We start from the raw sequence: 26,931 nt of genomic DNA, 5'->3' as shown, positions 1-26,931 counted from the left end.
AAAGAAGTGATGACAGCATTGTTTCAAAGGGTGATTCCAAAAGCATTAGTTGGAGACAATAATGCTTAACCCAAAGAGTCTTAAAGATCATTTTGAGTTCAGTCCCTCACTTTATAAATGAGAAAATTGAAGCCCAGAGACTCACCAGATATCACACAGCAAGTTCAGCTCAGAGCTGACACCCACAGCTGGGTTTTCTGACTTCCTAAACTGCACTTCCTCCTGGGGGAAACACCAGCCACTTAGGGAGAGTGATGTTTTGGGGAAGCAGGATGAGGGTGATATTCCCAAAGTCAGGCAGGCAAGATTTCTTGCTGACCCTCAAATTTCAACAGCCATAAGCATCACCTACCCTAGAGGGTTACTGTGGGTTTAATGAGCTATTGCCTATGACAGCACCTGGTATATTGTAAACTGTAAAGCACTGGGTAAGCTGTAGGGCTGGGGGTAAACAGTAAACCATCGAGTCATAGTAGACTGAGAGGACATTGGTCGTGCTCTCAGTAACCTGACAGTCTCACCTAGAAATCTTGAGAAATTTCTTTGCTTGACAATTCCTAACTGAATCCTGTAGAAGTTTAGAGAGACAAGCATCCTTCATACCAATTCAGAAGCAATTTTTTGTACAGCCTTGATTTTAGGCTGTTTTTTGACAGTTCCCTAAACGTCCCTGATATAAAAATTTAAAAGCTGATGAACACGTCATTGTATTTTACTGCCAGTTCACTCCTGAAACACTTTAGGAAATTATGTCATCCCAATTTCTTTCAGTTGCTGAAAAATAAAATGGCTTCTGTGACGGAATCAGATACGTAGCAGGTTCCATAGGCATTTGGATATCCTTGATGGAGTGTGTTAAAAGATAAACCAAGGTATATTAAAAATGTTAAGTTTGTTTGAGCAAAAATCGATTCAAAGCAGGCAGCATCCAATCTTGCAGATAGAAAAGGGTTCTGAGGTGGTGTACAAAATGGAAGACTTTTATAGCCAGAAGGAAGCAGGCACAAGGAAGCTATACTAGGCCAAAAAAAAGGGGGTGGGTTATTGCACCGTCACTTTCTTTTAGGGGGATGGCAGGGGTCTATCAGGCAGATTACCTGACGAGTGCTGATCACGTGATTACTGGTTGACTGGTTTAAAATTCCATTTCTGGGAGAGCCAAAACTGTAATCAAGTTAAATCTCAGTTTGGTGGTGTGGGGCTTAGCATAAGTGACTCCATTTTGGACGTGTTGTCTTTCTCTTAACAAGTGTGATCATGTGGAAATGTTTTTTTGTTTTGGGGTGTTTTTTTTGCGGTATGCGGGTCTCTCACTGTTGTGGCCTCTCCCGTTGCGGAGCACAGGCTCCGGACGCGCAGGCTCAGCGGCCATGGCTCCGGGGCCCAGCCGCTCCGCGGCATGTGGGATCTTCCCGGATGGGGGCATGAACCCGTGTCCCCTGCATCGGCAGGCGGACTCTCAACCACTGCGCCACCAGGGAAGCCCTGGAAATGTTTTTAATAATCAGAACCTTTACTGTGGAATTCCAGAGTCTCCACAGGGTTCAACAGGGGCTTTCTCTCAGATACATTTCCCTCCAATATGCTTTGATTGGTCTCCTATTGCGTTAGATGGGTCCTAAGTGACAAAATGATCTTTCTGGAGTCCTTTGCCTATCGTTTCTAATATCCACAGTTGCAGTCAGACAATGCATCATCCTGAACCTTCATCCCAGGAGGTTGTCGGGGTTCAAGTGTGTCAGTTAGTGATGCTTCGTTGGGTGCATGGAACTAAATACTTAAATAAAAGTGGCTTAAACAATTGAGTTTTATTACTGTTGTTCCTTAGAGAACAAGACTAGCCATAGGTAGGCAGTCTCAGGGCTGGCTCAGGAGCTCAGTGTTGCCATCAGCGACATTACTTCTCTTCATCTCTCTGTCTTCCCATCCTCAAAGTGTCCGTGTATCTCCTACCTTTGTCACAGGGTGTCTGCAGCAGGTGCAAGCTTTACAACCTCATGTGACAGTGTTCCTAAGCAAGAAAGAAGAGAGCTTACCTCCTCTTTCTCCTTTTGTAGGAAAAGAAAATGTTTCTCAGAAAAACCCCAGCAAACTTCCCTTATGTCTTAGTGGACAAAACTGGATTCTGTGGCCATTCTGAGCTCCCAGAAGGGCTGAGAAAAGTGAAGCTGTCATTCTCAGTCTCTCCTGGAATTGGGTGCTTCCAACAGACAAGACGGATGAGCAAAATGTTTGTTAGGGGGGCTGTCAGAATATTAAACACTACTTGAGAGCATTCTAAACACTTAACATACATTAATCCATTAGATCCTCACGGCAAGTCCCTGGGGTGGGTAGGTGTGATTATTATAATACTACTTTACACAGAAGCAAACGGAACTTCAGCGATAATAACATAGTGAGGCAGTGAAGGAGCCAGGATTCCAATTCCATCGCCAGACTCCGGAGGCTGCACTGCTAACGACACATTACACTGCTCGCAGCCTGCAGCGACCGCCTCGGCAGGCGATCGGCCAGGCTGCTTCCAAAAGTCTAACACATAAAAGGTCTGAGCCATGCTTATCTCCTTGTGAAGTGCAAATGTGACATTTTCCCCTGGCTGCAGTCACGGTGTGGGTGAGAAGAGCAGAGAGGCATCCAGGAGTGACAAGAATTGCTTTTCATCATCATCAAGGCTGCATCAACAGCCAGGGCCATGGTCGGGGCCAGGGCTGGGACCAGGAGAGTACAACTCACGGCCAAGGGCCAGGGATAAACAGTCAGCAGCCCCCTGCGCCATCACAGGTGTCAGGACATCTGGGCAAGTCAGAGGTGAGTGACGGAGAGTCCAGTTACAAGCAGGCAGGATTGGCGGAGAATAGAGTTTCCAAGTTAGAGGAATGTTTTAGAGGCCGCTCCACTCTCTCTCTCATTTTCAAATGAGTGAAATGAGGCCCAAATAGAGTGGAATAACGTGTTCCAGATCACCCAACTTGTCTATGGAGAATGTGAGGCACAAAATGAGGGCTTTTTTCCAGGTGAAACAGAAAGAAGCTGGGGTCAGGTCCTCAAGGAAGCCTTCTTTGTCTGACCCTTGTAGAAAGCATCCCTAGTGCTTCATATAGGCTTCTGTTAACACTTTCTGTTATAATATCAAATTTATTCACTTATGTCTGGGTCTCCCTGATTACCTTGGGAGCGTCTCAAAAGCCCGACTACACTCAGCTCTGGACAAGAATCTTGACAGCTCCACTTGCATGGCCCCTCTGATGATCATTTCCTCCTTGATAAAATGGAAAAAGCAATAGTTCCAACCTCACAGTGTTGCTGGGATGATCGAGTTTTAAACGCACATGGCACTGTGTGCCAGGCAGATTCAGCGGTTGGTAAGTAGCAGTTATTGGCCATTTCATATCTCCCTAGTGCCTCCTCTCAAGTTGAGTAAATCAGTTTATCAACCAGCGGAAGAGTCAACATCACAACAGAGAGCAGGTAGCAGAACGTTAGAGAGACATAAAGACGTGATGAAGGAAGAAGCAGGCACAGGAAAGGTCTGAGTCCAAAAGGGTAGTGAGATCACATAGAACTGAAGATGTAAAAGAAACACAGAAAGTAGAAGAGCCTTCACCACGAACTCTGTCTCCCAAACCTGCTTCGAGGTTCTTCAGCTTGGGCTCCTCAAGATTTCAATAAGACGGGTACCATTTTGACTAGCTTCTTTAGACAGATCTAAAGAGATTGAAGCAATTTGCTTTAGGTTATAAGGCTGGCAAGTGGCCAAGCCAGGACTAAATACGAAGGCCAGATGACCTCAAAACCATGTTCTACGTGCATACGAATCATCACGGGATTAAATAAGCTAATACACGTGGCATTCTTGGCCCAACACGGGGCACAGGAGAGGTGGCTCATGTCATTGCTGGTTTATCATTACATTCCAAGGGTCCCCCCCTTCACTGGTCCCAGAAGAGAAGGATGGCGGCACTGTGGTTCCTAAGGAAGAAGTGGAGCCTCGTAAGCCCCAGCATGTATTGGAGGCAGGACCCAGAAGCGCTGATGGTGCATGGCCCCCTTGGTCCAGGTGAAACAAGAGGCTGCCAGACCCAGAGGTAGGCAGAGTGGCAGAGGTTCAGCCCGAAACCTCCCCATATTTCTAATCCGTCCACAACCCTCATTAATAATACAGCCAAAGAGGCAGGAGAGGCAGCGGCAGCGATGGCAGCAGCAAAAATGAAAGCGAGGAAGCAGCTGGCGCCGGAGGGCCTCGTGCCAGACTCACGGCCGGGAGGGACTCTGGCAGTGATGACAGTGGTAAATAAACAGGATTGATGGCTGGAGTGGGGCCCCGTACCCTGCCTGGGAAGGGACCAGGGGAGATGGGATTCTTGTGCATCCCATCCCACTGGTGTAGGCCCAGCCATCACGGGTTTACCCACATCGGACTGTGATCCGTCCCCCGGCTGGGCGCTCGAGAATCACCTGTTACAGCAGAAGCAGTTTCGCCAGCCAAGCAAGACGTGGATTCATCCAGGCCACCCGTAAAGGGATGTGAAGCCTAACAACCTATGCAAAGCTCCTAATTGTCATAATTAATTTGGCGCCTCTTCAGTGGTAGATGCTAACCAAGTACCGTAGAGTGAAAGCCCGTTCCCTGATAACGTGGTTAGCCCCCCCGTAATTAAAGCTGTGAGGAATCGTCATTTGAAAAACCTAAGTGCCACATTTTCCTCGCTAAACTGTTTTTGTCATTTTCTCTTCTTTGGTCCTCTCTATCCACTACTGAGGTGAACATTTTACTTTCTTCGACTTATCCAGTTACTGCTTTCCTGTTGCATAATTTAGGTTATAATTATTTTCTCATTTTCCCCTCCAGCTGGCAGTAGTTTGGTCCCTTCCACCTCGTAGTTCTTTAAAATGTCACACTGTTGCTCTAGCTTATTTAAACACTCTGGAAAGTGAAGAAGTGTAGCCATTGGAAGTGCCTCCCCACATCCCTTAGAAGGGAGTCCCTGTTGTCTTTCCGTGTGCAGCAGACAGGACCAGGATCCAGCAAGCTAAAAAAAAACAGCTGATTGCAGTCGCAAAAAAAAAAAAAAAAACCACAGTCTGGCTTCTACTTAAAAAAAAAAAGATGAGGGATATGGTATGAGAGCAGAATTCACTTTATGAGGGGAAACAAAGCAAAAAACATTTAATAGCAATAGTGTCCCAAGTATCAAGTTCTCACTGTATCTCTCTATCGACAGCTGATATCACAGGCCACCTCCACCGATGAGGGCTTCCAAACAAAGACTTTCTTATTCTGTTTCTCCATTTGTCACTCCTAAAAGATACAGTGATCCAAAGTTTATCGCTGAAAGATAGGACAAAAAACTGGTGACAAAAACTTTACGATAAATGGTGGACTTTTTTCTGTCTGAAAAAAGGGAAAAATAATGCATCCATTTTCAGAAGTTCTCTTTTTGTTTCTTTCTTTTGATTCCCAGGAGAGCACATTTTTAGTAGAATTGAATTATTCACATGAATGCTAACCAATGTCAGCCACTCTGTATTCTGTAAGGAATTGAGCTTATAAAATGAATCATCCTGAGTATTTGCTAAACACAAAATCACAAGAATTTGTAAATAATAAATTGTAAAATGTACTTTAGAATGACTGCTCCAACATTTGAGTAGACTCTTTTTCGAAGAACAGATCACAGGAATTCCACTGCCTCTTTCCTCAGAATTTCTATAACTGTGAGGAAGAGACTTATAGGAAATCTCTTTTACAAGTATAAGTTAAGAAACCAGTCTGTATGTTTATAAGCCAAGGGCTTATATGCAGAACTTCTCAAGAAATCCAGGGGTTAGATATCAGGATATCGCTGACAGCTCACTGACAATGTCCTGTAAGTTGAACATAGTAGTAATACCTCAGTTGTACAGAGGGAAGAAATTAAGTACCAAAGAGCTGAAATAATTCACTTAGAGTGATCAAAAAAAGTTAAGGACAAACTAAACTTGTTCAGATAATCCTCAAACCCTCACACACATAAAACGACTTGTATTTAAGAGAAAGACCATGTCCATTCTGTTCTTCTTTGTCTTCCAGAACTAATTTTTATTGTTAATTAAATATGCAAATGACTTACATTTTATAAATTAATATTTATTTTTACAGACAATGACCATTATGAATATCGCTGAGACCTGCAACTATTTTTTTAAGAACTTTATTTTTTACATTAAGAAGGAACCACTTTTAAGGTAGAGGTAGATATTCTAATTCAACATGAACCATTTTAACTCCTAAAAGCTTAACAAAGGAATTGTGTTAGTTGGGAACCATTTGTGTACAAGTCATAAAACTCCAACTCAATTGACTTAGGCAAAAGGAGATGGTATTAGGAGGCTATTGGAGGATTTTCATGTACCCAAATGACAGCAAGGGCTGGGGATTTAAGAAGTTGCACCTGAGACAAGGAAGAGCAGCTCTCTCCCTCCCCTTTTGGGCTCTCAGTGGTGCTGTTTTGACTGCCTATATTAGAGATTCCGTTCTCTCACATGGTGGCCACCAGCAGCTTCCAAGCCCCTCTGTTCCACAGCTTCTCCCATCAGCTTCTAATACTCATCTGCTCCCTTAGCTCAAGTTCAAAAACTCCTGAGGACAAGTTGATCAAACTGCCTCGATCTGCGTGACTATATCCAATGAGGTGAGACACCCTTAATGGTAGACTCTACCTGAAGGGTATGGTTGGAATCTAGGCAGGAGTAATTCTCCAAAAAGGGGACAGGACGTGAAGGAAAGGCTACTGAACAGCTAACTGGGCAGATAAACCAAGAATAATCAAGTAGAACAAAAGCAAACACAGATTCTGCAAGTTCAGATAACATCAGAAAGTTAAGATGGCACAAGATAGAATGCTGGAAATTGGCATTAAGGCATTCTTCAGTACATTCTTTTTACTTCTATTTCCCAGCCAAAACAATGAATACATAACTGTAAAACTTGACAACATACCATTTTCTCTCCCCTCTTGTAGATGTTTTCTGTCACTTCCCCATGGCGTCAAAGCTTTTGGCCTAAAAATTGCCCCTAAAGTCTTACACAAAGCATCCATAATGTTACTGTCAGAATTGTTTCAGAGCTGTCTATGTTATTTTTAGGGTTCAGATCTTCTTCTGTGCGTTTCCTCATTCCATATTCACGACATTATCTTCCGAGCTTTGCAATTCTGATGCAATTTCCAGTTCATACTTTTTCAATTGCTGCATTTTCATGTTTAAATCCAGCAGAGTTCTGGCCAGCTGGCAATTCTGGAAATGCATTTCCAGCTAAAAGTTAGAAAAAAATAAGGATTTTTATTAGCCTGAGATATGGATCAAATGAAACTGCTCTCTGCACAGGAAAAATAAGGACTTTGTAGGAAAGGAAAATAAGATATCAAGAAAGACGTATTTCTCATCTTATTCTCCAGTTCTGACTGTTTGGCCTGACTATAAAACTGACTTTCTCTACGATAAGGTGAAATCCAGATATACAAATAGCTTTCGAAATGGCCTTGCAATGAAAACAAAAAAAGCTCATGCACAGAGCCATCCATTTGAAAAATTCCTGTGCATAGAAGGCTGTTTCCAAGCAATGGCATGTGATCTGCGAGGGAATCATTTATCTCTATGAGCTTTCTGAGCTCCAGGATAACTGCTCAGGGCCCCCTGAACTTTCAGGACCTGGGCCCATTTACTTGATTACTTGTCATTTCAAGTTTTTAGGATTTTAAATGGTCTCCCTGTTGAGCAAAACATTTAACGACCCCTTTGCGTGTACTTATAGAATCTAACAATTTTCACTGTAGAGTGAAATCTGTTATACAGCAAGGCTGATTTATACCCTCCCTCCAGTGGGAGTTTGTGAAGGTCCTCGTGTATTAAGAAATAGATCGATCTCTCGGGCAATGTACCTAAGAGGCAGTCTGACAAAAGCTTAGTCCAACATAATCTTTGCATTATAGTTGAAAACTAGTAATCAACTATTTGCGTATTTCTTCAATTAGGGTCTTGTTTAATGCAGTTCATGAGAACCCTGTTCTCTCTGCTGAAAACCCCTCATCAACTCACCAAAAGAAACCACCCCAGGGTGAACCAGGACATTCCACTGGTAAAAAGCAAATATGGGCGGTCCCCTCCTAATTTGCAAAATAAAGTCACTGGATAAAATTTCTTTCAGTTTTCCTCTGACATATTTTTCTTCATTCTTCAGCACCTGGAACCATTTCTTTGATAGCAAGAATTTGCAAAGAATAAGGTAAATGAACATCCAGCAAACAGACAGTAACAACACAACCACTAGCACAAGAAGCCCTGGCACCTTGCCTACAGGAAGCTTCTGTTCTCCAGTGTGGAACGGACGCCCTATAAACCTGCCCTATGCTTCCAGCTTTATTTCCTGGCCCTCTTCCCACACCAGCTCCCACTGCAGCTGGTCAGAAACTTTGCCTGTCCCAGAATAAACACGTCGTACTGAGCCACATCTTCTGCCCGCTCTGCCCCTTGCCACCCACTTCCTGTTGAGCTCAGCCAGATGCCAGCTCTTCTTAGAAGCCTTCTCTGTCTCGCCTTATCTGTGCTTCCACAGTGTTCTGTACATGTGCCTCTCCTAGCACACAGCCTACACTAGACTGATGATTTTGAGCACAGTTTGTTCTTATTCATAACTGTATCCCCAGCTAGGGGTGCACTGCCTGCTCACGCAACATGGTGGGTTCTCTGTGTGTTTGTTAAAAGACTGAGTGAAGGAATGACTAAATGGAGAAACTGATGAACACCCATCCTATACCTTCATGCCAAGAATCAAGCAGTTGGATTATTGATAATGGCTCACCATCTAAGCAAAACAAAGTATGTGTAACTCACACCTGTTTAGGAAAGTCAAACACCAGTGATTCCTTAATTTTCTTTCCTCATGGATCCCACTGAGAATCTAATGAAAGCTATGAAAGGAGTGCATTTTATGTGCATACAAAATTTGGCATACAATTTTAGGTATATAGAACCCCTGGAATTCACTCACAGGCCCTGGAATTCAATGCAAGCCACTAAGAAGACCAATTCAAACAACACATAATAGCATAAATAACATTTCATAAGTAGCAACATGTCTCTAAATGAACTGAACCTGTTCATCATTGTTCCTTACACGAATACCGCCCTAACAGATGATGTGTGGACATACACGTATGGATAGGTGCCAGTTCCTACAGAAAACTGCCTAATGGCCCATTATCACCACTTCTTCTAGTGGTGATGGTGTTGAGGATCCACATTCTTTTGCTTCTTCATGACTGGTCACACACAATGGTGAAATGGTTGGCCACGATGTTGACCATGATCTATATCTCAGGAACACAGCATCTGTGTATGTGTGACATTCTTTGCGTCCTTTCCAGAAAAACCCTTGATCTTCCATGCCTATGTATCTGTCACTTTGGGGGCACAACCAAAACACAGTAAGAGCCACTGAGTAGTGTCTGTGTTCTATGCACTTTATATAACATTAACTCATACAATACTTACAGTGATCCTATGAGTTTATTATTTCCATTTTACAGCTGAAACCCAAACTTGCTAATTAGCATTCCTAAAGTAATAGGAACAGTGAGAGCAGAGCCTGTAAATGTTAATGCTGGGATTTGAACCCTCATCTATTTGGAATTTTATTCTCCACCTCTTCCCCACCCCCGGTGCATTACTTGCTTAAAACTCCTGCTAGTGGAACGACTAGTTAGAATGTGAAGGTTCGAGTGCCTCGGAGCTTACTGAATGTAATTTCTTCACTTGATTTAAATGAGTCAGCTGAGGGCTTCCCTGGTAGCGCAGTGGTTGGGAGTCCGCCTGCCGATGCAGGGGACACGGGTTCGTGCCCCGGTCCGGGAAGATCCCACATGCCGCGGACCGGCTGGGCCCGTGAGCCATGGCCGCTGAGCCTGCGCGTCCGGAGCCTGTGCTCCGCAACGGGAGAGGCCACAGCAGTGAGGGGCCCGCGTACCGAAAAAAAAAAAAAAAAAAGAGTCAGCTGAGGTATGGGAGGGATGGTGACACCCCAGGTCAGCAGCACAGGGTGACTAAGCCCGGTCTCAGCCTTCCAGTGGGCATCCTCGTCCATAGCACCCCCTTCCAGGCCATCTCTACTAATGAGGGGTCTCGCCCAGCCACTGCTCAGGTATCTGAAGAAAACCATGTGTTTCTCCGATATGGCTGGGTCAGAATGAATACATACCTTGTCAAATTCAAATTGTTAACACAGGTAAAATTAAATTGACTACCTTCTTGCCCTTCTTAAACTCAGAAACAAGATAAACTGTTAAGGTTCTTAAATCAGGCAACTGACTGATGGTTGAATCCGTTCTAAAGTAGCGGTTAACATTTTATTAGTATTCAATGCAAAAGACTAGAACTTCCCAAATCGCCACTACACATATTCATGGGCAGCACCGTTTTAAAGCTTAAATTGCTCTTATTCATTTTGTCTCTTTCAAATTGTACCTAACTTGGAAATTGTTTAAATCACAAAACAGTAACTAAAATATTTACCTACAGTTCCTCCTGCCTAATGTTAAAAAGCTACAGTTTTACAAAATACCTTATTATCATTTTTTGTTTTCTGAATTCTTACCCAGGGGAAAGATAAAACTTGCAGAATAAAAGAAACAGTTGCTGATGGACTCGCTCCATCCATCCTGTGATTTCATTTCATTGAAACTTCCGCCTCCGAGCCCCATAACATGCACGTACTATGAGTTCCCTAGAGGGAACTTTCTATGCGGTAGAAAAATATAGAACAAGTTGGGGAGGGGTGGTGACGGAGGTCTCGGGTGTGTCACTAGTAGACTCAGCCCTCGACAGCCAGCCAGCACCTCGGGCCCTGCCGGACCCCTCCCCTCCCCCGCTTCCCTCCTGGATGCTGCCTGGGAGGCAGGAGCATCGGCACGGTCGGGGAAGATCGACGGCCAGTGCCCAGCTCGCCCACGCGGCACGGCCTCACCCTCTCCCTGGGAAAAGCGGCGCTCGGCCTCCCAAGCCCTCGGTGGGGCGCGTGCGCGGCCCGCGGCCGGGGGCCCCGGGAGAGGACGAAGGAGAGGCGGCCCCGAGAGCCGGCCGCCAGCGGGCTCACCAGCTCGGCGCGCAGCCCGGCCAGGGCGCTCTCGACGCGCGCCCGGCTCCGCTCCTCCCGCGCCGCCTCCGCCGCCGCCTCCTCCCGCGAGCGCCTCGAGACGCCGCGCGGCGCCGCCCGCTGGAAGGCGCTCGCCAGCCGCCGCCTGAGGTCTTCTAGCAGCGGGCTGGCGGCTGGGGCCTCCTCCGGGCCGGCCACGCTCTCGCCGCCTCCGGGAAAGCCTCGTGAGGAAGGCAGGGTTGAGGGCCTGAGCCCGGCGCCAACTAGGATGCCGTGGGGCCCCCGGGAAGTTCCCTCTCTGCGGCGGCTGGAGTCCCCCAGGGACATCTCGGAGACGCTGGGTTCCAGGCTTGTATTGCTAAGGGTTTGTTTCCAAGTGCGAGATGAGGGCGGGTGAGATTGGGGGCGGGGTAACTCATGGAACCGGCGGGACCACTGCCAAGTGGGACGGGGCTATTGCTCCGCTGTGTAGAGGCGCTCCTTTCCCCCAGCCTCCTCTCTCTGTCCTTCTTCCCTCCTTAGCAACAGACGAAGGAAGTGGTTCCCATAACTCCGAGAAGAGGTTTCAACTGGCCCCCTTTTTCTTGCTCCTTGGAATGTCGTTCTAAGGGAAGACTTGGGTCCATCCAGGTAGGTGGAAGTTGAGGTACGGATGGAAAGTTTGAGGCCCTGGTTGCCTCGAGTATTAATATTTCAGCCGTGTAAAATATTTTTCTCTGGCTTTCTACCGACTGAGGCACTGTGACAGGTGTTGTGGATATAAAGTCTGATTAGGCCTCGTACCAATCCCAGGCGTTGCCCACAGTCAAGTGGGAGAAGCTGGGCCCTGTTTGAAACTTAGAATGATCTTTCCACAAGCCCAGCAATGCAGAAGACACTTCGATTCTGAAACTCCGTGTTCTTTTCTATACTTGACACCCTTCTGCCACTTTCACATTGTGAAGGGGTTAAAATGAAAAATAAAAATGCCTCTTACTCCAGCGTGTGTTATTTTCTAATTCCCAACTCAGTGTAATCAGGTGCCAGTATTACTTGTGTATCCTTTATCAATGAACAGAATCAGCTGCCTCTTTTGGATCTAATCGAGAATTTCTAAAAAGGAATAAACAATCAAAATTTTTGTGTGATCATAGAAGGCAAATACCTACCCCCCCCCATCCAGAAAGGGGGCAGAGATGTCCATACAGTACTCCCAGAATGAATCATTCATTTAATAATGATTTGCAAGTCACCTGCAATGTTCCAAGTTCCTGATTGGTATTGAGGGCAGTAAGAGCTAATTGTGATTAGTGTTTACTGTGTGTCAGGCACTTTTCATATATTAACCCATTTTATCTTCACAATAACCCTGTGAGGAAGGTACTATTCGTTTCTGTATTTAACAGGTGAGGAAACTAAGGCAGATGTTAAGCTGTAAGGCAAAGATCACAAAACTGGTAAATGGTGGGCCTGGGATTTGCACCTAGGAAGTCTGACTTGTGCTCTGAACCACTGAGACACACCTTGGGTACACACTACCTCCCAAAGAGGAAAAGAAGTTGCTCAGTTGTATGACTGAATGTTCAAATTCCCTGTGCTCATAAAATTCAACTCTACGGAAATGGCTTAAGGCTCAACTGGATAAGGAGCAGTGCAGGTTACCAATTCTGCCGATGATCTGCCGAATTCACTCTGCCCCCTTACAATAGTTTCCAACCTAAGCACAGTCATATGCCTATCATTGTATATTTGTCACAAAGATTCTCTAGAAACATTTGAAGATGTGTTCTCTTGGTGGAAATTATGAAAATCCATATGGTCTACTAGGAACTAACTGAATATAAATATTTAAGTTTTTTAAATTTGTGGTTTTTATGCATATATGTGATAGGTGGTGGGGCTTGAAAACCAGCACCAGTCAATGTGCAGTAGAAATATTTTTTTATATATAAATTTATTTATTTATTTTTGGCTGCATTGGGTCTTTGTTGCTGCGCACAGGCTTTCTCTAGTTGCGGCGAGCGGAGGCTACTCTTCGTTGCGGTGCATTGGCTTCTCATTGCGGTGGCTTTTGTTGTGGAGCATGGGCTCTAGGCGCGCGGGCTTCAGTAGTTGTGGCACATGGGCTCAGTAGTTGTGGCTCGCGGGCTCTAGAGCACAGGCTCAGCAGTTGTGGCACTCGGGCTTAGCTGCTCCGCGGCATGTGGGATCTTCCCGGACCAGGACTCGAACTCATGTCCCCTGCATTGGCAGGCGGATTCTTAACCACTGCACCACCAGGGAAGTCCAGAAATATTTAAAATTAGTTTTCTGCCGTGATTTTTCACTTCTGTTTCCAGATCATTTTCTTCAACAAGAATTTCAGTTAAGTTTGATTTAATTCAACAAACAGTGAACGGTGCATGTTCATTTAAGCACTGTCCCATGTAAGGGAGATAAAAAGGTGAATAAAGCACAATTATTGCCCTCCAGAAGCTTAAAGCCTGAAAGAACAAATTCATTCATTCATTCAGCAGTAGTTATTTAGTATCTTATTTATATACCAAGTATTATACAGAGTGCTCAGGCTGTGAAAGTAAACCAGTAAGACAAAATGGTGTTTTAGAATAGATTGGTTTTATCACAAGTTAATTATTTTCCATAGATCAATTTTTTCAGCCATGGTGCATCTTGAATTTTACAATTTTTTTTTCTTTTATACGAGTAAAATGAATGGAAGCATTGGTGAATCAGAGTGAATATAATATGCAGAGACATTTGCGTTAGGAAATTTATTAGTTATCCATTGCTACATAACAAATTATCCCCAAATTTAGTGGCTTAAAACAACAGTAAACATCATTTCTTACCTTTTCTGTGGACAAGTGTTTGGGAACAGCTTAGATTATGATCTGGGACTTTCATGACATTGTAGTCAAATGTTATCCGAAGCTGGATGTGATTGGAGCTGGAGGGTCTGCTTGCAAGGTGGACCATTCACATAGCTGGCAAATTGGTGCTGGTATTTGGTGGGAAGCCTTAGTTTCTCTCCATGTGGACCCTTTACTAGGACTGCTTGAGTGCCCTCATGATGTAGTGGCCAGCCTACCTCAGAACAAGACAGAGAGAGAGAGAGACAGCCAGATGGAAGCTCTTTATATGTGTTCTGAACCATATTTTTATGATCTAGTCTTGGAAGTCACACGGCATCACCACATTCTGTTTATTAGAATCAAGTATCTAAGTCTGGACCCCATTTAAGTGGAGGGGAATTAGGCTCCTTCTTTTGAAGTAAGGAGTATCAAAAAATATGCAGACAGATTTTTAATCTGCCACAGGAAAAATATGGTATAGACATGTAAACAGTGAATCAAATGACTGCTGACTTCCTGTCAGAAAAAAAAAATGAAGGCCAGAAGATATTAGAACAATATTTTTTTAGGTTCAGGAAGGAAAAAATTAACATAGATTTCTATATCCAGCAAAAATATCCTTCAAAGGCAAAATAAACGTGTTATGACATAAGAGAAAATTAGAAGAATTTGTTACCGGCCAACCTATGCTGTTAGAAATACTAAAGGAAACACCTCAGGCTGAAGTAAAATGGTAATAGAGGGAAACTCAAATCTTTAGGAAGGAATGAGAGTATAGGGAATTGTAAATACCTAGATATATACATATAAATGACTTACAGTCCTCTTAATTTTTTTTAAAAAACACATGACTGTTTAATGAAAAAATTATAACCTTGTCTTCTGTGCTTTATAATGAATTTAGATGTATCAATATAATATAGTAACTATAGAATAAGTGATCTTGAGGATGAATGGAGCTGTACATTTTATATGAAGTGGTAAGGTATTAACCCTAAGTACACTGTAAAAGATTAAGGGTATATATATTTTAAAGCCTAGAGCAATCACTAAAAAAAAATGGTGCAAAGAGGTATAGCTAAAAAGCCATTAGAATGAGTGTCTATGTAGAAAATCTGAAACAATTAACAAAAAACACCCTTCTGATACTAATAAACAAATATATCAAAGTTGCAGGATACAAGTTGAATATACAAAAGCTAATCACTTTCCTATAAACCAGCAATAAGCAAGTGGAATTTGATTTTTTTGGGGGGGAGGCCACACTGCATGGCTTGTGGGATCTTAGTTCCCCAACCAGGGATTGAACCCAGGCCCTCAGCAGTGAGAGCACAGAGTCCTAACCACTGGACCGCCAGGGAATTCCCTGGAATTTGATATTTCAAACACACATTACCTTTTACATTAGCACCCAAAAAAGAAAAACACTTAGGTATAAATCTAACAAAATATCCATATGGGGAAAACTACAAAATTCTGCTGAAAGAACTCACAACTTAACTAGGTAAATGGAGAGATACTCCATGTTCATAGATAGGAAGACTCAGTATTGTCAAGATATCAGTTCTTCGCAACTTGACCTATAGGTTCAATGCAATGGCAATCAAAATCCCAGCAAGTTTTTTGTGGATATACACAAACAGATTTTAAAGTTTATGTAGAGAGGCAAAATGCCCAGAATAGCCAACATAATATTAAAGGAGAAGAGCATTGAGGACTGACAGTACTTGACTACAAGGCTTACTATATAAAGCTACAGTAATCGAGGCAATGTGGTATTGGCAAAAGAATGGACATATAGATCCATGGACCATAGCCGAGAGATATACCCACATAACTGATCTTTGACAGACGAGCAAAGGCAACACAATGGAGAAAAGACATACACACAAGTGGTGTTGGAATGACTGGATATCTGTATGCAAAAAAAAAAAATGAGTCTAAACACAGACACCCTTCACAAAAATTAATTCAAAACGGATCATAGACCAAAATGCATAACTATAATTCCTGGAAGATAATGTAAGAGAAAATTTACATGACTTTGGGTACGTTGATGTCATTTTAGATACAACACCAAAGGCATGATCCATGAAAGAAATAATAACTTGAACTTCATTAAAACAGAAAACTTCTGCTCTGCAAAATATACTGTCAAGTAAATGAAAAGACAAGCCACAGACTAGGAGAAAATATTTGCCGAAGACATATCTAACAAAGGACGGTTATCCAAACTATACAAACTACTCTTAAAACTCAACAATAAGAAAATAACCCAATTAAAATGTGAGCAAATGACCTGGACACCAGACACCATCAACACATATGAAAAACAAATAAGCATATGAAAAGATGTTCAACATCACATGTCAGTAGGGAAATGCAAATTTAAACAATAATGTATCATTACATGTCTATTTGGCCATTCTGTGGCCAAAATTTAAAACACTGACAACACCAAATGTTAACAGGGAAGTGGAGCAATAGGAACTCTCATTCTTTGCTGGTGGGAATGTAAAATGGCGCAGCTACTTTGGAGGACACTGGCAGTTTCTTACAAAACTAAACGTACCCCTACCTTCTGATACAACAAGCATGCTCCTTGGTATTATATCTAAAGGAGTTGAAAACTTACGTCCACATGAAAAGCTGAACACAAATATTTATAGCAGATTTCTTCATAATTGGCAAAACTTGGAAACGGCCAAGATGTCCTTTAGTAGGTGGATACAGAAACAAACTGTGGTACGTCCAGACAGTTGGATATTATTCAGCTAAAAACAAATGTGCTATCAAGCCATGGAAAAACATAGAGGAATCTTAAATGCATATTGCTAATTGAGAGAAGCCAATCTGAAAATGGTTCATGCTGTATAATTCCAATTATATGACATTCTAGAAAAGGCAAAACTATGGTGATAGTAAAAAGATCAGTGGTTACCAGGATTTGGGGGTGGGGAGGGATGAATAGACAGAGCACAGGATTTTTAGAGCAGTAAAACGATTCTGTATGTTACTGAAATGGTGGAGACATGTCATTATACACTTGTCAAAACTCATGGAATGTATAACACCAAAAATGAACCCTAATGTAAACTGTAGACTTTGAGTGATAGTGATATGCCAATATAGGTTCATCGATTATAACAAATGTACCACTCTGGTGCAAGATGTTGATAGTGGGAGAGGTTATGTGGTTGGGGAGAGGCAGGGGGTGATGGGAACTCTCTGTACTTCCAGCTTAATTTTTCTGTGACCCTAAAACTGCTCTAAAAATAAAGTCTATCTTTTAAAGCCAGTAGATAAACTAAAATGTGCTTCTAAAAACATCAAATTAATCCAAAAGGAAGCAGGAAAAGGGATACAGCTTAAAACACAGAGAGAGCAAATATAAAACATTTGGTAAATGGTAGGCCTAAATTAGATCATATCAAAAATTACATTAAGCCTTAATGTACTAAATATTCCAATTAAAAGGCAGAGGTGTTCAGCTGGATTAAGCAAAAGCAAGAACCAAATATATTCTTCCTAAAAGAGATATACTTTAAATACAAACACAGGACTTCTGTGACCTGTAAAGATGGAGTAACATGAACTGGATCTATCCTCCTATCTGAAACAGCCAAGAAGCACCAAATATATTATTGAACTGACTTCAGAACACTGGACATCAGGCAATGAAAGACAGTGACCCCTGGGAGAATTTTTTTCAAACAGCCTTCTTAGTCTTGTTTACTGATTCCCCTCATCCTTGAGGACTTCAGAATTCAAAACACTGAACACCAGGCAATGAAAGACAGTGATCCCTGAAAGCTTTTTGCCAAACAGCCTTCTCAGTCTTGTTTACTGATTCCTCTCATCCTTGAGGAGTTTAGAACGTCTCAGGCTGTGTCCTTGGACCACTTCTCTCCTTTATCTCCCTTCACTGCAAAGTGATTTCGTCTTGTTCCATGGCTTTTTATTTTCGGTCACTGAGTTGTTTGAGTTCTTTATGTATTTTCAATATTAACCCTTTATCAGGTTTATGATATGCAAGTATTTTATTTCTTTTTTATTGAAGTATAGTTGATTTACAATATTGTGTTAGTTTCAAGTGTACAGCAAAGTGATTTGGTTATACATATGTATATATATATTCTTGTTTTTTCCATGGCTTTTATTATGATCTATATGACATGCTGACATCTCAAAATCTTATCTTTAGATCAGACCTCTCTTCTAACTCTATCTCTACTTGGATGTTCAACTTAATATATCTCATTCTTAAACATTGATTACCTGCATCCCTTAATATATTCTTTTTTCAGTACCCCCAACCCAATTCAGTAAATGGAAATTCTATTCTGTCAGTTACCCAAACCATCAATCTTGGAATCACTCACAATTTTCTTCTCCCTCTTTCACCCTACATGCAATTCATCAGCATATCCTGTAGGCTCTACCTTGCAGTATATCCAGAATCAAAGAGCATCTAACTCCTATCATCCTAATCTTCCCACTCCCTGTCCCCTAGACTATTGTCATAGCCTCCAACACATCTCCATACTCTATAATTGCCCTCTTTTTCTTCCCTATTTTATTCTCCTTGTGGCAGATCATGTCATTTCTTCATTCAAGATCCTCCAGTGTGTTCCCACCTTACTTAGAACAAAATCCAATGTTCTACCATAGCCTACAAAGCCCTTTATAATTCATCCCAAATGGCATTCCGTCCATTTCTCTGATCTTATCTCCTTCCTCTCTCTCCTTTGCTTACTCCATCTTGCCACCCTGGTCTCTTTACTGTTCTCCTTTCAGGGCCTTTGCTTTGTTATTCCTTATTCCTAGGATTCTCTTCTCCCAGATACATGAGTGGCTAGTTCCCTTACTGTGTTCAAGTCTCTGCTCAAATGTCACTTCATCAGATAGACCTCCCTTGATCTAAATTAGCATATATACACCCCTCCACTCCCGTCATTCTCTGTGTTTTTGCCCTTCGTTTTATTCCTTAATACTTACACCAACTGTCATACTGTATATTTATTTGTTTTCTCATCTATCTTCTCTTGTCTGCTAATAGGATATAATCTCCATGAGAACAGGTACTTTCTCTTGTTAACTGCTATATCCCTAAAATAGTGCCTAAAATGGTATCTGGCATTTAGCAGGCAGTACATAAAACTTTGTGAAATGAATGAAAAGAAGAGAGAGAAAGAAACAGAAGGCATCAGGACAAAGAGAAGGATGAAGGGGAGAGAGAGAAGGAGGAAGGAGCTGAGGAGACCAGCCAGGCAGCTGAAACAAACGTGGAATATCATGTCAGTTCATGAAATTCTCCAGAGTGACTCCAAAATGATAAATCAGGCCTGCTTGAAAAGAGCACAGTATCTGCTAATGAAAAGAAAAATAACCCCTGTCCTTGTAGCATATTTCTTCAGTGCATTTGTGCAAAGTGCACGTGATGCAATGACAGGTCATGACATCAACCCCCAGTCCAGCCAGCTGACAGTGCCTGAACCCAACAGTCTCAGCTAAGTTTCTGAAACCATGTGCTTTCTGGAATCATGTGGTCTGTATGTCTGTTTCTCTCTTTAGCTTCTTAAGGACAGCGCCTGGGTCTTCATCACCTTTTCATCACCTCCATGCTGGCACGAAACAAACACTTAACAAATACTGGTTAAATTCATTAATAAATTGATTAATACAGCAAGGCAGAAGGCAATTAACACTCATAGAGCACCTCTTAAATACTATATAGATATAGACATGGACACAGGTATAGATGCAGATATAGATTACTTATCGATATAGACAAAAGTATAAATATAGATACAGATATAGTATACAATTTACTTAATCTTCACGAAAATCCTGTGTTAAGTTTGTTTTGTTCTGTTTTTCATATGGGAACCTGAAGTTCAAAGAAAGTAAGAGACTTGCTTAAGGTCATATAGTAGACAAGGAAATGGCTGAGAGAGCAGTTGATTCCAGATCTATATGTCTCCAAGGGTTATGCTCTTTCCTTTATACCATATCAGACAGTATACAGTTGCAGAATCATTAAAAATGAGCTAAAGAAGGTTAAAACTTTGTATTTCTTTTATTCCAGTTACCTAAACCAATTCTTCCCTAGCCTAAGTGTCATCCTGCTTCCACCCTTACGTTTAGCAAGGACACCTTCTCTCAGTCCTTTTGAAAAATAGCAGGTTGAATGCACATGTCATCCTCCTAATTCACGCAGAACAGCAGCAAAACGAAAGTCTGAAATTCCTTACGCAGAATCCTAATCTCTCTAAATGTTTTTACATAAATTCATCAGTTAATATCTACCTTTGTTGCAACTCATTTCTACTTTTTTTTTTCCTGCCTGTTCACTGTTCCCTGGGAAACCTGGATACCAATTCTTTTATGTGTTCTTTAGCTGTACCTTGGGAACCTTAGCTTTAATTCCACTTCTTCGCTTCCTCTTCAACCATCCACTCTGAACAATTTTTCTTTTAAGCAATGGGTTCCACGTGTTCCCACTGCAAACAGAATGTCCCCGAGTGTTCTGTGCAAAAAAAAAAGAAAAATATTTCTCTAGGCTTCAGAGAAAGAAGATTTTTCCTTATAAGCCTTAAAATAAATATTTGTAATTTTTTCAGTGAACAGCTTAGTGATTTGAATCATTTGAGAGTCTGTGGGGAGCGTGGTCATTCTGTTTTCTGGCTAATAGTTGGCAAAAAGTCCTTTTTAGTTGTGGAATGTCCAAGATGTAGTCATTGTCTTTCTAGCTTGATTTGCCAGAACTCTGGAGTCAAAATGCTGGTTTCAAATCCCAGCTTCACTCCTTGCTGGCCATTTGACTTTGTGTTAGCTCTCTGGGTCAGTTTGTTCACAAGTAAAATGAAAATAATCTTTTCCTCCTCACTCAGTTGCTGAGTAGATTAACTAAAGCACACAGGAGTGCGCTGAACCAAGTAGGTCTGGCTTACCCCAAGTAGGCCCTTCATAAATGTTATCTCTGCTCTCACGTAATGGATGTGATGGGGTTCTTGCTGTAGAGACATGTTTCTAAGCGTCGCATTAGTGAGCATCATAGGACTGTGTATCTAAAAGATACAGGAGAATTGGTATTAGGATTGCAAGGGAAACTGAGTCAGGTCTGAACTACAACAGTGAATCCAGGCTGGACAGTGCCCATTCCAATAGGTTGGATGACCATTTAAAATTGTCAGTGATCATATGGAACAAGTATAATCATGTCGATCACATCTTCTAAGTGTGTATGGTGAGTTGTATTATTGTTCACAATATTCTCTGCCTCTTGGCAGTGGGGAGATTATATTTCTCCACTCCGCTGACCTCAGGCTTGGCCGTAGGACTTGCTTAAGCCAATGAACTGCGAGCAGATGGGGCATGTGTGATTTCCCAGCGAAATCTATAGGCGCCATCACACAATCTACCCTCTTCTGTTTTCTAGTGATGTCCCAGGGCAGGCAGTTCCTTCACCCTGGGTCCTAGAATAAAGATATCATGGAGCAGAGAGGAAGCTGGGCTATCTTGGGTGTGTAGTTCGATTGAGAAATAAATGTAGAAATCCAAAAGGACTAGTGTGTTTACTTTTTTGAGAGCCTTGATATCTGATTATCCTTTTGATCTCTTTCCTTTTTCTAAAAATAGAATGCAGATGAAAGCATCCAGAGGACTACGAGTTCTGGTACATTGAAATTTTGCTGTGTCGTTTCTGAGCAGAGATGTGCTGAAGCTTACTTGCCTCAAACAAGAAAAATCTAGTTGTTGGAAGGTACAAAAGATTTCTAGTAACTGTCCAAATACATTTGCTCTCTCATTAGATTAAATGAATTATGAGTATATATGAAATATAGATAACCGTAACTTTTTTATTGACAGAATATATAAAAGCAGATATGCAGGACACTGTATAATTTTAGACTGTCAGTTTATAGTCCGAGAAGAACATCACAGCTTTATTTCCACACTAAATATAAAAGGACATATGTTTTGAAGGAAATTAAAAGTGCTACTCTAGTGAACATAAGAATGATAAGAAAGGAAAACAGCCTTATTGCTTCCATGGAGAAAGTTTTAGTTGTCTGGATAGAAGATCAAAACAACCACAGTGTTCTCTTAAGCCAAAGCCTAATCCAGAGCAAGAACCTAATTCTCTTCAATCCTAAGAAGGCTGAGAGGGGTGAGGAAGCGGCAGAAAAAAGTTTGAAGCTAGCAGAGGTTGGCTCTTCAGATATAAGGAAAGAAGCCGTCTCCATCACATAAAAGTACAACATGAAGCAGCAAGTGCTGATGTAGAAGCTGCAGCAAGTTATATAGAACATCTAGCGAAGATCATTAGTGAAGGAGGCTACACTAAACAACACATTTTCATTGTAAATTAAACAGCCTTATATTGGAAGTAAATGTCATCTAAGACTTTCATAACTAGAGAGGAGAAGTCAATGCTTGGCTCCAGGCTGTGTTAGGGGCTAATGCAGCTGGTGATTTTAAGTTGAAGCCGGAGTTCATTTACCATTCCAAAAATCCTAGGGCCTCTAAGAATTATGCTCAATCTACTCTGCCTGTGCTCTATAAATGGAACAACAAAGCCTGGATGACAGCACATCCAGTAAACATGGTTTACTGGATGTTTTAAGCCCACTGTTGAGAACTACTGCTTAGAAAAAAAAAGATTGCTTTCAAAATATTACTGCTCATTGACAATGCACCTGGTCACCCAAGAGCTCTGATGGAGATGAACAATGAGATTAATGTTGTTCTCATGTCTGCTAATATAACATCCATTCTGCAGCCCATAGATCTAGGAGTAATTTAGACTTTCAAGTCTTATTATTTAAGAGCTACATTTCATAAAGCTAACATTACCATAGATAGTGATTCCTCTGATGGATCTGAGAAAAGTAAATTGAAAACCTTCTGGAAAGGATTCACCACTCTAGATGCCATTAAGAACATTTGTGTTTTGTGGGAAGAGGTCAAAACATCAACATTAATAGGAATTTGGAAGAAGTTGATTCCAGCCTTTATGGATGACTTTGAGGGGTTCAAGACTTCAGTGGAGGAAATACCTGCAGATGTGGTAGAAATAGCAACCTTGTTTTTTTCCATTATGGAGATTCCTCAGAAAACTAAAAATAGAATTACCATATGATCTAGAAATCTCACTCTTGGGCATATATCCAGACAAAACTCTAATTCAAAACGTTACATGCACCCCTATGTTCACAGCAGCACTATTCACAATAGCCAAGACATGGAAACAACCTAAATGTCCATCAACATATGAATGGACAAAGAAGAAGTGGTACATATATACAATGGAACACTATGTAGCCATAAAAAAGAACAAAATAATGCCATTTGCAGCAACATGGTTGCAACTAGAGATTATCGTACTAAGTGAAGTAAGTCAAAAAGAGAAAGACAAAAGTCACATGATATCAGTTATATGTGGAATCTAAAATACGGCACAGATCACCCTATCTACAAAACAGAAACAGACTCATGGACATAGAGAATAGACTTGTGGTTGCCCAGGGAGAGGGAGTTGGGGAAGGGAAGGAATGAGAGGTTGGGGTTAGCAGATGTAAGCTATTATATAGAGAATGGATAAACAACAAGGTCCTACTGTATAGCACAGAGAACGATAAAAAAAAAATTATGCTCCTACTCTGGCTGTACTCTGCAAATAGAATCAGAAAGCCTGGATGACAGCACATCTCTTTACAACATGGTTTACTGAATATTTTAAGCCCACTGCTGAGGCCTATTGCTCAGAAAACAAGAAAAAGATATCTTTCAAAATATTACTATTCTATCAAATTACCAATGGCATTTTTTACAGACTTGAACAAAAAATCTTAAAAATTTGTATGGAGACACAAAGGACCCCGAATAGCCAAAGCAATCTGGAGGGGAAAAAACAGAGCTGGAGGAATCAGACTCCCTGACTTCAGACTATACTACAAAGCTACAATAATCAAGACAATATGGTACTGGCACAAAAACAGAAATAGATCAATGGAACAGGATAAAAAGCCCAGAGATAAACCCACGCACCTATGATCAACTAATCTATGACAAAGGAGGCAAGGATATACAATGGAGAAAAGACAGTCTCTTCAATAAGTGGTGCTGGGAAAACTGGACACCTACATGTAAAAGAATGAAATTGGAACACTCCCTAACACCATACACAAAAATAAACTCAAAATGGATTAGAGACCTAAATGTAAGACCGGACACTATAAAACTCTTAGAGGAAAACATAGGAAGAACACTCTTTGATATAAATCACAGCGAGATCTTTCTTGACCCGCCTCCTAGAGTAATGGAAATAAAAACAAAAATAAACAAGTGGGACCTAATGAAACTTAAAAGCTTTTGCACAGCAAAGGAAACTATAAACAAGACAAATAGACAACCCTCAGAATGGGAGAAAGTATTTGCAAACAAATCAATGGACAAAGGATTAATCTCCAAAATACATAAACAGCTCATGCAGCTCAATATTAAAAATACAAACAACCCAGTCCAAAAGTGGGCAGAAGATCTAAATAGACATTTCTCCAAAGAAGACATACAGATGGCCAAGAAGCACATGAAAAGCTGCTCAACATCACTAATTATTAGAGAAATGAAAATCAAAACTACAATGAGGTACCACCTCACACCAGTTAGAATGGGCATCATCAGAAAATCTACAAACAACAAATGCTGGCAGGCACAGAATAGAAAAACACTTGAGAAAAGATTATGCATATAATAGAGGAGAAGAGCCAGATATTTTAGATGGACATGAAGATAAGAAGAAACAAGTTGTACTTCAAGTTACAGTTTGTTGTTCTAAAAAAAAAACACCAAGGCTATCAAGTGGACTATCGAGACTATATTAGTCTCTATATAATATTGAAACAGCCTAGCATCTAAAGTCACGTGCACCAACACACACTGAGTTTAATGTATGTGGAAGTGAGGGGCAGAGCACCAACTTTCATTCATTCAACATTCATTCATTCATTCAAGAAGTATTTTGGAGTATTTATCTGTGTATTAATAGTGCCAGATGCTAGTGTGGACGTTTTTCTTGTTACTCTTGCCTTTTTTGCATTAGATTGTCCCTACTAACTGTTTATTTTCTTCCATCCTTTCAAATCCACATTCAATGAAGAACAAAGGAATTTCCAAAAACTAATAATCCTGGAAATTAATGTACATCCCTGAAACGACTCCATTAATAAAACAATAACAACAGCATCTCTCTTTTAAATTAATGATTAGAGACAAGTTTTCATAGATACCTGGCTTCTTGGTTGAATTATGAATTTCTTTGACTACAGGTACACTCACATTGCTCAGGACAGTAAGTGCTAGGTGTGAACCAAGATGATGAAAAGTGAGTAGTACCTGGAGTGGATGCTGCTTGTTTGCAATTTTAGGGTAAAGATTACACAGATATCCACTTTTCAAAGAACTCTTTTTTTAATTACGGAAAAATCTTTAAAAAAAAATCAGAATTAGAGGAAGGAAAGTGACTTCTGAGATGTGATTCTTTGAAGAAAGAAACTAATTACTAACTAAAAAAATACACTGGTAGAAATACTATGTCTAGAAATTGCAGAATTAGTAACTTAATGACACAAAGCTCTGTTACCCTATAGTGGGAAGAAGGACAGTGCGGGGAAGGGAGAAGTGTATTACAGATCTATAGACGTGCTCTTTACTCACTTGGATTTGACTTCTCCTTTCCTTGTTACTTTTCTACAAACAATATTTGCTGCTCCTGAGTATTTCTCGGGCACTTTCACTGCTCCATGACTTCACATGTGCAGTTCCTATGCATGGAATTTCCTTCTCACCCTGCCAGCAATTCTAGTGAGTCTTCCCCAAATTCCCTAGGCAGGAATAGAACCTCTCTCCATTGTGTGTTCCCACTGCTGTGTCTATAACTCCAACTCTTAGTGCTTTTTATGGTAGACTTTATTTCTTTGTTATCTCCTTTAGTCCCTGAGTTTCTGATGCAAACACCTTGTCTTATTTATGGGATCCAGCCCACTGTTCCATAAATGCTGTGGGAAGGATGGATGAATGTTAAGCTAAAGACTGACATGTACCCCATCTCCATGGGATTTGAGTGGATTTCAAATACCTAGTAGAGAAAATTGTACATTTATGATTCTAGGAATACAAACTTTAAAAAAAAATTCAAAGTCACCTATTTGCCTTGATTTCCACTTTAATTATTATTATTATTACTACTACTATTACCTCCTATTGAGAAAATACTGAAAGAAAACATGCCAAGACACATTGAAGGAGTAACACATAATTTTGAGTACAATGATTGTGGGGTATCAGTGAGCATTATTAATATTTTGCACAATGAGGTAATTAATGATTTTTCTTTCATTCAGTATGTTTTTCTTAATGACAATGCTTTCTTTTTCCATTCAGAAAATAATGAAATTTTACTTTAAAAGTCAATGTGTGATTAATAATAAAACGGCTATTTACACAAATATGTTGAGTTAAGAAGGAAAGATTCCTATGGGTTGTTTCTGTTGCAGTTTCATAAAAGAGAAGGGACTGGAAGGTATAATGGAAAAGTAAACATAAAAGTTCTGATATATGGAGGTGAATACACAACTTTTTGTAATACACAACTTTTAAACCATGGCATCAAACGAGGCTAGCTCGCTTTTGCCAGCAATAAGAAAGTTAACTGAGCAAAGTACAGAAAACAGTAGGAGCCTTGCTCGCTGCTTTCCAGTACCTGGGAGCCCCCTGCTGTCCACAAAAAGACACTACAACCTCTCCCCAGGCTAATAGGGCAGTGTTAGGCACCTAACATGCAACCTTAAAAACTTGCTTTTACCATTTCATACGCCAGATCATCATTATCATATGCTTTTATCATCCTTATTCTAAATCAACCAAGTCCTCTTTCTGGGTTTTCAATTTTTCTTAATGGTACCA

At 41.1% G+C, this 26,931-nt stretch overlaps 1 protein-coding gene across 1 annotated transcript; it reads right to left on the bottom strand.

The window, feature by feature from the left end:
- Positions 1-7,028: 7,028 nt before the first annotated feature.
- On the bottom strand, positions 7,029-11,458 carry AARD (alanine and arginine rich domain containing protein). Its single transcript, XM_060128495.1, has 2 exons — positions 11,132-11,458; positions 7,029-7,296 (listed from the first exon to the last, which is right to left on the bottom strand). Exons 1-2 carry the CDS (start codon positions 11,456-11,458, stop codon positions 7,156-7,158), a joined length of 468 nt encoding a protein of 155 aa, XP_059984478.1. The 3' UTR covers positions 7,029-7,155.
- Between the last annotated feature and the right edge of the window lie 15,473 nt (positions 11,459-26,931).

The sequence above is a fragment of the Lagenorhynchus albirostris genome, chromosome 17 (genome assembly GCF_949774975.1).
Source record: "Lagenorhynchus albirostris chromosome 17, mLagAlb1.1, whole genome shotgun sequence".
NCBI classification, from domain to species: Eukaryota; Metazoa; Chordata; class Mammalia; order Artiodactyla; family Delphinidae; genus Lagenorhynchus; species Lagenorhynchus albirostris.
The sequence above is the reverse complement of the archived record's forward strand: the minus strand, read 5'-3'. Positions and strand labels throughout refer to the sequence as shown.

What these genes read in the sequence shown, in the direction of transcription:
- AARD (XM_060128495.1), bottom strand. Translation starts at nt 11,458, where the DNA reads ATGTCCCTGGGGGACTCCAGCCGCCGCAGAGAGGGAACTTCCCGGGGG. An exon ending in CCGGGCTGCGCGCCGAGCTG is followed by an intron (nt 7,297 to 11,131) that starts GTGAGCCCGCTG and finishes TCTAACTTTTAG; the next exon opens with CTGGAAATGCATTTCCAGAA.